Here is a 15104-nt window from a genome sequence, read left to right on the forward strand (position 1 = left end):
ATCTCAAAACAAAAACGTATTTTGTCACCTTCTCCGTGCACTCGTCAAAGAAAGCCAGACTGGCATCCTTGTCTGACACAAAGGAGCGCTCCTCGATGAAACGGACGAACATTTGCGTCTTGATCATCTGGGTGAAGAACTTGGCGTTGGTCTTGTCACGGCTCTTCACAAAACCTGCACACACCACAAATGAACAATCACCTTCAGTTCTGAAGAAGAAAAATCTGAGTAGGGCCCAAATAGCCAAAAGGGCTTTGTTTTTCACCGCTTCAAATCAACCGGAGAAACCAACTGTCTGTCCTACCCATCCCTACACTCGCTTACATCACAGTTCTGCACCCCTAAATGAAAAAAGTCCCCCCAATCCCCCTCTCCACTCACACAATCCCCCTCTCCACTCACACAATCCCCCTCTCCACACACACAATCCCCCTCTCCACTCACACAATCCCCCTCTCCACTCACACAATCTCCCTCTCCACTAACACAATCCCCCTCTCCACTCACACAATCCCCCTCTCCACTCACACAACCCCCTCTCCACTCACACAATCTCCCTCTCCACTCACACAACCCCCCTCTCCACTCACACAATCCCCCTCTCCACTCACACAATCCCCCTCTCCACTCACACAATCTCCCTCTCCACTCACACAACCCCCCTCTCCACTCACACAATCCCCCTCTCCACTCACACAATCCCCCTCTCCACTCACACAATCTCCCTCTCCACTCACACAATCTCCCTCTCCACTCACACAACCCCCTCTCCACTCACACAATCCCCCTCTCCACTCACACAACCCCCTCTCCACTCACACAACCTCCCTCTCCACTCACACAATCCCCTCTCCACTGACACAATCCCTGTCACGATCGGGTGACAGAGACCAAGAAAGTGTCACTCAGTGGAGTGCCTGTTCTTGGTCGAGTATGATAGAAAGCGCCTGTACGTGATATTGGGCTACAGCAGAGTTTGCTGACAGTGCTCAACTAGCACGGATGTTTTGTAGTGCACGAGTTTCACAGCGGGTTTTTTTGCTGTCACAGGGCTGACGGTTTTTCGCTGACAGCGCGCACGGGATTTTCAGGGATTGAGTTTCTCGTGTCTTTTTTCTGCTTGGGGAGGCAGAATTGTGTATAGCTGGACTGGTTTTGTGACAAGGTCAGTCACGTGTTATTGGCTAGGTTGTCTGAGAGAGACACAAGCACGGGGCACTTGACACCCAGCGGCAGAAGGGGAAGGATCTAATACACAGTTTCTAGAGTATGATGGTTTTTCACCGAATATTGTATTCGGCACTCTAGGGGAGCTTCCACTAGTTTTTCCTGTCTCACTGCCACTATTTTTGCTGAGGACAAGTCGTCAACGTTCCTTCGTCGGCGATGGCTTTCGCATAAGGATTCGACAAGGGGTTCTGGAGGTTTTTGGTCACTGTTGACGAACAGAGGCTGTTCCAGGGAGGAGGCGGACTTTGCTTCCATTGAGAGTACAATCATAGGCTTTTGAGGTAATAAATCATTATTTAACGCTGTTGATGAGTCTGTGTTGTGGAATGAAATACTCTCTGTTGTTCTTTCCAGGTTAGCGCATAATTTACTCTCTGTGACGCTAAAATACTAATCTGTATATGGTTTTTGCAGATAGGGAGAGAAGGACGGAAAATGACTGTTTTGTTGTTGTAAAAAGTCCGTTTTGTGCAGGCCCACGTGCTCGATGAGATATTTAAAGATGACATGTTTAAAGGTGGTGGGTGAGGGGTAGCTGACATGTTTAGTGCACCGATGCTTTCTGTTTGCAGCCTTCGTTTCGTTTCGTTTCGTTACGTTCCTGTAACATCTGCACGGCTGACTTTGGCGGGACCTGTTGAAGCTACGCTAACCAGGAGACCGGCTAACCAGGAGACCGGCTAACCAGCAGACCGGCTAACCAGCGAACCGGCTAACCAGCAACCCGGCTAACCAGCAACCCGGCTAACCAGCATACCGGCTAACCAGCATACAGAAAGAAAGCTAAGTGCACCGTGTCTTACGCACCCCGTTGACCACCGTTGTCTTTTCTTATCTGTGATTTCATTGGAGTAGTGACAACGTGGGGTGTGTGACCCCTGCATGAACTAGAGCTTTTCGAACAGAACATTCTCATTTGACTGTATTTACACGGGTTCAGCGTGTTACTATAATTTTCTATATACTACTGGCATTTTGTCAGTGACCACGGGTTTTTTACGTGTTGAGAACGTAAAAGGAACATATTTTGAGTGAAGGCTCGAGGGAGGTATACATAAACAGGCGTCTGAAACTTATACTTTTGTTGACTCTATTTAATTGTATGACTGCGAGAGTGGATCGTGGTGTGGTTAGTTAATTAGTAGTAATTAACCGGTTCATAATCACCTTAAGTGATATATTGAAACGTGACAATCCCCCTCTCCACTCACACAATCCCCCTCTCCACCCACACAATCCCCCTCTCCACTCACACAACCCCCCTCTCCACTCACACAACCCCCCTCTCCACTCACACAACCCCCCTCTCCACTCACACAACCCCCCTCTCCACTCACACAACCCCCCTCTCCACTCACACAACCCCCCTCTCCACTCACACAACCCCCCTCTCCACTCACACAACCCCCCTCTCCACTCACACAACCCCCCTCTCCACTCACACAACCCCCCTCTCCACTCACACAACCCCCCTCTCCACTCACACAACCCCCCTCTCCACTTACACAACCCCCCTCTCCACTCACACAATCCCCCTCTCCACTCACACAATCCCCCTCTCCACTCACACAATCCCCCTCTCCACTCACACAATCTCCCTCTCCACTGACACAATCCCCCTCTCCACTCACACAATCCCCCTCTCCACTCACACAACCCCCCTCTCCACTCACACAACCCCCCTCTCCACTCACACAACCCCCTCTCCACTCACACAATCTCCCTCTCCACTCACACAACCCCCCTCTCCACTGACACAATCCCCCTCTCCACTCACACAATCCCCCTCTCCACTCACACAATCTCCCTCTCCACTCACACAATCTCCCTCTCCACTCACACAATCCCCCTCTCCACTCACACAATCTCCCTCTCCACTCACACAACCCCCTCTCCACTCACACAATCCCCCTCTCCACTCACACAATCTCCCTCTCCACTCACACAATCTCCCTCTCCACTCACACAATCTCCCTCTCCACTCACACAATCCCCCTCTCCACTCACACAATCCCCCTCTCCACTCACACAATCTCTAGTTACTTCAAACAGGTTTCTGTTTCTTTCTTTCTTTATTTGGTGTTTAACGTCGTTTTCAACCACGAAGGTTATATCGCGACGGGGGAAAGGGGGAGATGGGATAGAGCCACTTGTCAATTGTTTCTTGTTCACAAAAGCACTAATCAAAAATTTGCTCCAGGGGCTTGCAACGTAGTACAATATATTACCTTACTGGGAGAATGCAAGTTTCCAGTACAAAGGACTTAACATTTCTTAAATACTGCTTGACTACAATCTTTACCAAAATTGACTATATTCTATACAAGAAACACTTAACAAGGGTAAAAGGAGAAACAGAATCCGTTAGTCGCCTCTTACGACATGCTGGGGAGCATCGGGTAAATTCTTTCTCGTCCCAACCAATATGGGACTCCCCCTAACCCGCGGGGGGTAGGTTTGTGTTGTTGCTTCTGAGGAGTATTATTACCAGGCTGTGTGGTAACTATGACAACCGGGTGTATGGGGTGTCTGAGGAGAGGTAGCACCTTTGTAAATCTGGCAGCAGCTCCCATTGATGGGAACACTGGTCCTCACTCAACACTCAACTCTTCACTTGTGGTTTAAAGAAAGCTGTTAACAACGGCCACAGCCTGGTACACGCTTCTGAAGGGTGGTAAAAGTGAGTGGCCTGATGCGTTCTACTCATCGGTGGGCAGGCCGAGCTCAGCAGCCATGGCAGGCAGTCCATCTTAAGGAGGGAACCCCGATACACTCCATGGCTGAAAGCGTAGGTGCAGGACCCATGCAATGCCGAACTGCTGCATTACGTACCATACGCTTCATGACGGACACAACCACGGCAGCAGCGAAAAAAGGAAGAAGACTATGACAACTCACCTTGCATGTCAAAGAGGACGGTAGCGTCGGTGGTGCGGTTGTTGGGCTGCTTCATGATGGGGTTGAGGTAAGACTTGTAATCGCGCAGCAGGATGGCCATGAATCGTAGGAACGCTTCCTGGATCAGCAGCTCCATCTGCATCTGTGTCACACAACATGATACCGTGAACACACAACATGACATGACATGGTGAACACACAACATGACATGACATGGTGAACACACAACATGACATGGTGAACACACAACATGACATGACATGGTGAACACACAACATGACATGACATGGTGAACACACAACATGACATGGTGAACACACAACATGACATGACATGGTGAGCACACCCTGTTGTAATGAAATCATTTGCTCTTACAACGAATGTGATTAAAAAATGTGGTCACCACAGTGTGGCCTCAAATTTGTTTTTTACAAACGGATATGAATTCATCAAAGACACTTATTAAATCAAAAAAGTACACACATTCATTCACCCCTCTCTCTTGATTTCCAGTCTGCCTGAATACATTTAGTCAAAAAGGGAGTACAATCAGCACTAACCTGTACAATCAGCACTAACCTGTACAATGAGCACTAACCTGTACAATCAGCACTAACCTGTACAATCAGCACTAACCTGTACAATCAGCACTAACCTGTACAATCAGTACTAACCTGTACAATGACCACTAACCTGTACAATCAGCACTAACCTGTACAATCAGCACTAACCTGTACAATCAGCACTAACCTGTACAATGAGCACTAACCTGTACAATCAGCACTAACCTGTACAATCAGCACTAACCTGTACAATCAGCACTAACCTGTACAATCAGCACTAACCTGTACAATGACCACTAACCTGTACAATCAGCACTAACCTGTACAATCAGCACTAACCTGTACAATCAGCACTAACCTGTACAATCAGCACTAACCTGTACAATCAGCACTAACCTGTACAATGAGCACTAACCTGTACAATGAGCACTAACCTGTACAATGAGCACTAACCTGTACAATGAGCACTAACCTGTACAATCAGCACTAACCTGTACAATCAGCACTAACCTGTACAATCGGCACTAACCTGTACAATCGGCACTAACCTGTACAATCAGCACTAACCTGTACAATCAGCACTAACCTGTACAATCAGCACTAACCTGTACAATCGGCACTAACCTGTACAATCGGCACTAACCTGTACAATGAGCACTAACCTGTACAATGAGCACTAACCTGTACAATGAGCACTAACTTGTACAATCAGCACTAACCTGTACAATCAGCACTAACCTGTACAATCAGCACTAACCTGTACAATGAGCACTACCCTGTACAATCGGCACTAACCTGTACAATCAGCACTAACCTGTACAATCAGCACTAACCTGTACAATCAGCACTAACCTGTACAATCAGCACTATCCTGTACAATCAGCACTAACCTGTACAATGAGCACTAACCTGTACAATCAGCACTAACCTGTACAATGAGCACTAACCTGTACAATCAGCACTAACCTGTACAATCAGCACTAACCTGTACAATCAGCACTAACCTGTACAATCAGCACTAACCTGTACAATGAGCACTAACCTGTACAATGAGCACTAACCTGTACAATCAGCACTAACCTGTACAATGAGCACTAACCTGTACAATCAGCACTAACCTGTACAATCGGCACTAACCTGTACAATGAGCACTAAACTGTACAATGGGCACTAACCTGTACAATCGGCACTAACCTGTACAATCAGCACTAACCTGTACAATGAGCACTAACCTGTACAATGAGCACTAACCTGTACAATGAGCACTAACCTGTACAATCAGCACTAACCTGTACAATCAGCACTAACCTGTACAATCGGCACTAACCTGTACAATGAGCACTAACCTGTACAATCAGCACTAACCTGTACAATCAGCACTAACCTGTACAATCAGCACTAACCTGTACAATCAGCACTAACCTGTACAATCAGCACTATCCTGTACAATCAGCACTAACCTGTACAATGAGCACTAACCTGTACAATCAGCACTAACCTGTACAATGAGCACTAACCTGTACAATCAGCACTAACCTGTACAATGAGCACTAACCTGTACAATCAGCACTAACCTGTACAATCAGCACTAACCTGTACAATGAGCACTAACCTGTACAATGAGCACTAACCTGTACAATCAGCACTAACCTGTACAATCAGCACTAACCTGTACAATCAGCACTAACCTGTACAATCAGCACTAACCTGTACAATGACCACTAACCTGTACAATCAGCACTAACCTGTACAATCAGCACTAACCTGTACAATCAGCACTAACCTGTACAATCAGCACTAACCTGTACAATGAGCACTAACCTGTACAATGACCACTAACCTGTACAATCAGCACTAACCTGTACAATGAGCACTAACCTGTACAATGAGCACTAACCTGTACAATGAGCACTAACCTGTACAATCAGCACTAACCTGTACAATGAGCACTAACCTGTACAATGAGCACTAACCTGTACAATGAGCACTAACCTGTACAATGAGCACTAACCTGTACAATGACCACTAACCTGTACAATGAGCACTAACCTGTACAATCAGCACTAACCTGTACAATCAGCACTAACCTGTACAATCAGCACTAACCTGTACAATCAGCACTAACCTGTACAATCAGCACTAACCTGTACAATCAGCACTAACCTGTACAATGAGCCACTAACCTGTACAATGAGCACTAACCTGTACAATCAGCACTAACCTGTACAATCAGCACTAACCTGTACAATCAGCACTAACCTGTACAATCAGCACTAACCTGTACAATGAGCACTAACCTGTACAATCAGCACTAACCTGTACAATCAGCACTAACCTGTACAATGAGCACTAACCTGTACAATGAGCACTAACCTGTACAATGAGCACTAACCTGTACAATGAGCACTAACCTGTACAATCAGCACTAACCTGTACAATGAGCACTAACCTGTACAATCGGCACTAACCTGTACAATCAGCACTAACCTGTACAATCAGCACTAACCTGTACAATGAGCACTAACCTGTACAATCAGCACTAACCTGTACAATCAGCACTAACCTGTACAATCAGCACTAACCTGTACAATCAGCACTAACCTGTACAATCAGCACTAACCTGTACAATCAGCACTAACCTGTACAATCAGCACTAACCTGTACAATCAGCACTAACCTGTACAATCAGCACTAACCTGTACAATGAGCACTAACCTGTACAATGAGCACTAACCTGTACAATCAGCACTAACCTGTACAATCAGCACTAACCTGTACAATCAGCACTAACCTGTACAATCAGCACTAACCTGTACAATCAGCACTAACCTGTACAATCAGCACTAACCTGTACAATCAGCACTAACCTGTACAATCAGCACTAACCTGTACAATCAGCACTAACCTGTACAATCAGCACTAACCTGTACAATGAGCACTAACCTGTACAATCAGCACTAACCTGTACAATGAGCACTAACCTGTACAATCAGCACTAACCTGTACAATGAGCACTAACCTGTACAATCAGCACTAACCTGTACAATCAGCACTAACCTGTACAATCAGCACTAACCTGTACAATCAGCACTAACCTGTACAATCAGCACTAACCTGTACAATCAGCACTAACCTGTACAATCAGCACTAACCTGTACAATCAGCACTAACCTGTACAATCAGCACTAACCTGTACAATCAGCACTAACCTGTACAATCAGCACTAACCTGTACAATGAGCACTAACCTGTACAATGAGCACTAACCTGTACAATCAGCACTAACCTGTACAATGAGCACTAACCTGTACAATGAGCACTAACCTGTACAATCAGCACTAACCTGTACAATCAGCACTAACCTGTACAATCAGCACTAACCTGTACAATCAGCACTAACCTGTACAATCAGCACTAACCTGTACAATCAGCACTAACCTGTACAATCAGCACTAACCTGTACAATCAGCACTAACCTGTACAATGAGCACTAACCTGTACAATGAGCACTAACCTGTACAATCAGCACTAACCTGTACAATCAGCACTAACCTGTACAATCAGCACTAACCTGTACAATCAGCACTAACCTGTACAATCAGCACTAACCTGTACAATCAGCACTAACCTGTACAATCAGCACTAACCTGTACAATCAGCACTAACCTGTACAATCAGCACTAACCTGTACAATCAGCACTAACCTGTACAATCAGCACTAACCTGTACAATCAGCACTAACCTGTACAATCAGCACTAACCTGTACAATCGGCACTAACCTGTACAATGAGCACTAACCTGTACAATGAGCACTAACCTGTACAATCAGCACTAACCTGTACAATCAGCACTAACCTGGACAATCAGCACTAACCTGTACAATGAGTACTAACCTGTACAATCAGCACTAACCTGTACAATCGGCACTAACCTGTACAATCAGCACTAACCTGTACAATCGGCACTAACCTGTACAATCAGCACTAACCTGTACAATCAGCACTAACCTGTACAATCAGCACTAACCTGTACAATGAGCACTAACCTGTACAATCAGCACTAACCTGTACAATCAGAACTAACCTGTACAATGAGCACTAACCTGTACAATGAGCACTAACCTGTACAATCAGCACTAACCTGTACAATCAGCACTAACCTGTACAATGAGCACTAACCTGTACAATCAGCACTAACCTGTACAATCGGCACTAACCTGTACAATCGGCACTAACCTGTACAATCGGCACTAACCTGTACAATGAGCACTAACCTGTACAATCAGCACTAACCTGTACAATCAGCACTAACCTGTACAATCAGCACTAACCTGTACAATGACCACTAACCTGTACAATGAGCACTAACCTGTACAATGAGGACTAACCTGTACAATCAGCACTAACCTGTACAATCAGCACTAACCTGTACAATCAGCACTAACCTGTACAATCAGCACTAACCTGTACAATCAGCACTAACCTGTACAATCAGCACTAACCTGTACAATCAGCACTAACCTGTACAATCAGCACTAACCTGTACAATGAGCACTAACCTGTACAATCAGCACTAACCTGTACAATCAGCACTAACCTGTACAATCAGCACTAACCTGTACAATCAGCACTAACCTGTACAATCAGCACTAACCTGTACAATGACCACTAACCTGTACAATGACCACTAACCTGTACAATGAGCACTAACCTGTACAATCAGCACTAACCTGCACAATCAGCACTAACCTGTACAATCAGCACTAACCTGTACAATCAGCACTAACCTGTACAATCAGCACTAACCTGTACAATCAGCACTAACCTGTACAATCAGCACTAACCTGTACAATGAGCACTAACCTGTACAATCAGCACTAACCTGTACAATGAGCACTAACCTGTACAATGAGCACTAACCTGTACAATGAGCACTAACCTGTACAATGAGCACTAACCTGTACAATCAGCACTAACCTGTACAATCAGCACTAACCTGTACAATGAGCACTAACCTGTACAATCAGCACTAACCTGTACAATGAGCACTAACCTGTACAATCGGCACTAACCTGTACAATCAGCACTAACCTGTACAATCAGCACTAACCTGTACAATCAGCACTAACCTGTACAATCAGCACTAACCTGTACAATGAGCACTAACCTGTACAATCGGCACTAACCTGTACAATGAGCACTAACCTGTACAATCAGCACTAACCTGTACAATCAGCACTAACCTGGATTTTCTTGCGCCTGAAGTCGAGGTCGACGTTGGTCATCTCCAGACTGATCTCCTCGTTGGCCGGCCCGGTGTTGACCGGTGTTGACATTTCAAACAGGCGGTGCATGGAGTCCTGTAGCACTCGCACCGCTTTCTGTCAACACAGATATACCGGGTGTTCAACACACAGCCCAGACCACAACACACTTCACGACAAGACTCTCTAACATGACAACAACTACCAGTCATCATACAAGTGTTAACATTACAACAACTACCAGTCATCATACAAGTGTTAACCTTCGCCGGCACTCGTGGGTCCGTGCGGACCCAGAAGGGTGTTTGATTGCAAATATCTCTTAAACGAGTTGGAATTTTTTAATGAGCTTTTAGAAATGCCTCAGACACCTAAAAAGCTATCATCTCCTAAAAGCTCATTACATTTCAGTGATAATTAATTAATTAATTAATGGTCAAATTTAGACTACACACGGAAGCATTCGTGGGTCCGTGCGGACCCATACTTCTCAAAGAAGGAAAAGCGTGTATACCCTTCCGAGGCACTCGTGGGGCCGTGCAGACCCATACTTCTCAAAGAAGGAGAATTGTGCAAACCCTTCCGTGGCACTCGTGGGGCCATGCAGACCCATAATATTTTAATTGTTCCAAATACCGGAAACGGCCTGTTTTCATCGCTACATCATGGCGGAGGCAAGTGTCAGCAGCAGTTTTGCCTTGAAGGAGCTGAAAAGCGATTTCGCCAAACATGGGTAGGTTTTTCTCCCAGTATTTCATTGTTGTTTTATCATGTGCACTTGATGAACTATGTGTTATTACTGCAAGCCTTTTGCTTTGTTTATCAACAATTGTATGCAGAAATTCCGTCTCTCTATACACAGGGCTAGTGGGATACCACCAGGCCTTCTGCACATTTTGTGCCACGCGGGGAGCAGCAGGAAGGAAGTGTACAAGGCGATGTGGGGGAGCCTCATGGTAAGCTGAACAATTCACAGATTGACAGTGATGGTAAAGCTAGGCTGGCATGCAGGCCTCGTGTGTGTATGTGTGTGCGTGTGTGTGAGGGGGGAGTGTGTGTATAGAGCGTGCTGAGAGAGAGAAAGAGAGAGAGAGAGAGAGAGAGAGAGAGAGAGAGAGAGAGAGAGAGAGAGAGAGAGAAGTGTGTGTCACAGTAAACTGAGACAGTCAAACTGAACAAGACAGACAGGCAGAGAAAGACATACAGGCACAGTACAGACACACCACACACACAAACATACCCCCACACACACACACACATGCAGTGTTTGATCGGACAATATTTTTTAAAAAATGACAATAAATGTCAAACATTTATTTTCATCCATAGCATTTTTGGTCAAGTGCAGAAGAAGCTGTGTGTATGAGAGAGAGAAGTAAACGTGGCACAAAATGTGCTGTAGGCCTGGTGGTACACTGGATCAGCCAATGTCAAGAGCAAGATGGCACAGACAATGCGAAAACATGATACAGAAACAGTATCTGACAGGCACATTATTGTCCATCGAAGCAGGCAGTGCATTCAGCTTTCGTATGATCTGGACAGATAAATGACCTGCACCTCCGGCATCTCTGTTTCACTTTTCGGTCAACCTTCCAACAAGAAGAGCAAACGCTCGATCGAGTCACTTTCGCAGTTCTGAATATTATATGAGGCATCAGATGGACAGGAAGAAATTGCTATTCACAACACAATGAGTCACGTTCACATAAAATTTGAGCCCGGTCACTTTTATAGTTTCCGAGAAAAGCCCAACGTTAAGTTGTGTGTTGCCGAACAGAAAAGGCTAGTTATCTCCCTTGTTTTTCTGATAACGTTCGTAAAAGGCTACAGATGTAAATACTTTGATGTAAAGAATAATCCTACAAAGTTTCAATCACATCCGATGAACTTTGTCAAAGATATAAAATGTCTAATTTTTCCTTTGACGCTGACCTGTGACCTTGAAAAAGGTCAAAGGTCAACGAAACCATCGTTAAAGTGTAGAGGTCATTGGAGGTCACGACTAAACAAAATATGAGCCCGATCGCTTTGATAGTTTCCGAGAAAAGTCCAACGTTAAGGTGGTGTCTACGGACGGACGGCCGGACGGCCGGCCGGACAGACTAACACTGACCGATTACATAGAGTCACTTTTTCTCAAGTGACTCAAAAACACATCAAACATCGTGCTCTCTTGTGCGATTTGCTGGTAGTTTCAGCAGATGTGCTGGGCTCAGGTTCTGCCTGTCTCCTTGGCAATGATCCAGAAGTTGTGCCTGATGTACTTGGGCGAGGTTCAGCCTGCCTGGCCTTTCCTGCTCTTGACGTTGGTCACTCTTTTCGAGGTGTATGTGTGGGCCATCTTGTCCAGGGCGTCGACTGCTCCCTTGGTCGAATTGTAGAACAGAATTATTTCTGGCTTGTTTTTGGGGGCGCCTGCTTCGACCACGCCCTTTTCATGCATGGAACTGAGAACCACAGTGTTTTTGTTTCTTTTCCCCTGGTAATTTACCAGGGTTGCCGTAGTGCCATAGGCAAACTCATTGCCGTGCAGTGGAAGGCCTTTCTTTGATTTGAATGGCTCAGGCAGGAATCTTTTGTTGGTTCTCACTGTGCCAACCACCGTGAGACCATTCTTGAGACAGCCTTCAGCCAGAGAAAAGTCTGTGAAGTAGTTGTCGCATGTCACGTTGTGACCACTCTTGAAAAAGGGCTGCGCCAACTGCAGGGCAGTGTTGCGTCCCAAATTGACCTGTCGGTCCTGGCCAATCGGACGGCCAAGGTAGGGGATGCCAAAGAGAGGGAAACAATTGCTGGAGTCAGCAATCCAGAATATCTTGATGCCATACCGATCAGGTTTGCTCGGCAGGTACTGCAAAAAATTGCATCTGCCCCTAAAGGGGACCAACTGCTCATCAATGGTAAGCAGGGGTCCAGCAATGTAGTGTTTACTCAGATTGTTGTTGAACTGGTCCCACATGTCCCTGAATGGGGCGAATGTATCTTTCCCTCTCCTTGCTGATCTGGTCGATTTATCATCGAATCTCAGACAAGACATGAGCGTTTTGAACCTGTTTATGGACATGCATGCTCTGACAAGACTGATCCCATCAATGGGGTCCCATACCTCACTAGTTGAAAGCATGTTTTGTTTTCTGACCCCTAAAAACAACATCAAACCAAACAGAGCCTCAATTTCAACTGAGTCGCATGCAACCCACATGTTTGGCCATTTACTGCTGCCGAACATGTTTGTGTACCGAACAGTATCAGTTATCATCTTGTCAGACACAAACAGTTTGAAAGAGTCATAAGGTTTGTGAACATGGTGTGTCCCAGGTATCTGTGTAGGTGGAGGCTTGAAAATGTTCTTGCTTTTGGTTTTCGTGGATGGCAACACAGGAGCTTTCCTCCATTTGGTGCCGTCTTTCGCTGTGTATGTGGTGAGATCCTCCAACTCAGAAGGGCTGCACTCTTCTTCATCTCCTTCCAACTCCTCTTCTGTACTCACTTCATCAGGTGACTCGTCGTCAGATGACGGGGGCAGGAACTCCTCATCGCTTGTCTCGTCGTCGCCACTGTCTGGTACGTCTGCTGCAGCGCCTTCGACTGCCTGTCTCTACAGGTTCCTCTGGAAAAAATAAAATCAGGGGCACTACAGTTAAATCCACTCTGTGCAATATAAATCACACACACACATTCACTGTATCACAAGTATGCCCCCTTCCCCAGCACCTTCACTGACCCCCCCCCCCCCCCCCTGCACCACACAAGCACACCCATGTACGCACACATAAAAGTCGACACACACGAACACAATGAACTACATTTGCACACGTATGCATGCACACAAGCACACTAATATGTGTGTACATAATAATGCATGCACACACAAACAGGCACACGAGTCATAAGGTTTGTGAACATGTATTCAAGCACAGCCTCCGCCATCTTGCATTACGTTTTCTATCACCCTCATTGTTTTGCTAGCTGTTTCTCTGTCTCTCTCTGTCTCTGTCTCTGTCTCTGTCTCTGTCTCTGTCTCTCTCTCTCTACTCACCATATAATTCTTCAGGATACCCTTCGACGGTGACAAGAGCGTCAAAGATGTTTGGCCTCTCCATGATGCGTCAGCTCCCGCAGTATCCGCTTCTGCTCTCGGTTGCCAAGCTACTTCCTCCAGAAACTACTTTCGGTTTACATGATTTCTGTGCACAAGCTAATTGGAAACTGAAAGTCCATTACAGTGCTTAAGAGTATGGGTCCGCACGGCCCCACGAGTGCCACGGAAGGATATGCATATTTTTCTTTCTTTGAGAAGCATGGGTCCGCACGGCCCCACGAGTGCCACGGAAGGATATGCACATTTTTCCTTCTTTGAGAAGCATGGGTCCGCACGGCCCCACGAATGCTTCCGTGTGTAGTCGATAACGAGTGCCGGCGAAGGTTAACATGACAACAACAACTACCAGTCATCATACAAGTGTTAACATGACAACAACAACTACCAGTCATCATACAAGTGTTAACATGACAACAACTACCAGTCATCATACAAGTGTTAACATGACAACAACAACTACCAGTCATCATACAAGTGTTAACATGACAACAACAACTACCAGTCATCATACAAGTGTTAACATGACAACAACAACTACCAGTCATCATACAAGTGTTAACATTACAACTACCAGTCATCATACAAGTGTTAACATGACAACAACAACTACCAGTCATCATACAAGTGTTAACATGACAACAACAACTACCAGTCATCATACAAGTGTTAACATTACAACTACCAGTCATCGTACAAGTGTTAACATGACAACAACTACCAGTCATCATACAAGTGTTAACATGACAACAACTACCAGTCATCATACAAGTGTTAACATGACAACAACTACCAGTCATCGTACAAGTGTTAACATGACAACAACAACTACCAGTCATCATACAAGTGTTAACATTACAACAACAACTAGCATTTAGGGACTAACAGATCTCAAAGATGGTCCAAGCAATTGCTTGTTGCTTTTAAAATACTGTGACATACTAACTCTATTATTTAATTTGAGAAATATACTGTTCAAAAAAAGAAACGCATAGTTGCTACTTGCCAAATTTGTTTTATTTTTCGAAAAAATTAACAGAAAATCCAA

The 15104-nt window shown here is 45.4% G+C and overlaps 1 protein-coding gene and 1 long non-coding RNA gene across 5 annotated transcripts in view; one reads left to right on the forward strand and one right to left on the reverse strand.

The window, feature by feature from the left end:
* Positions 1–15104, reverse strand: part of LOC138949542 (C-myc promoter-binding protein-like) — a 150075-nt gene that overhangs the window by 76115 nt on the left and 58856 nt on the right. For all 4 annotated transcript variants that reach the window (XR_011450327.1, XM_070321410.1, XM_070321401.1 and 1 more), the window contains 3 exons: positions 9934–10071; positions 4129–4270; positions 29–174 (listed from right to left, as the gene is read on the reverse strand). Coding sequence is in view for 3 of the 4 variants with exons in the window: in XM_070321410.1 (XP_070177511.1) it covers positions 29–174; positions 4129–4270; positions 9934–10071 (426 nt within the window). In the remaining variant the exon portion in view is untranslated. The remainder of the gene's footprint in view (positions 1–28; positions 175–4128; positions 4271–9933; positions 10072–15104) is intronic.
* LOC138949589 (uncharacterized) lies at positions 10213–13582 on the forward strand. Its single transcript, XR_011450368.1, has 3 exons — positions 10213–10687; positions 10817–10910; positions 13339–13582. It is a non-coding gene; the product is annotated as an uncharacterized lncRNA (long non-coding RNA).

The sequence above is a fragment of the Littorina saxatilis genome, linkage group LG1, assembly GCF_037325665.1.
Source record: "Littorina saxatilis isolate snail1 linkage group LG1, US_GU_Lsax_2.0, whole genome shotgun sequence".
Classification (NCBI taxonomy): Eukaryota; Metazoa; Mollusca; class Gastropoda; order Littorinimorpha; family Littorinidae; genus Littorina; species Littorina saxatilis.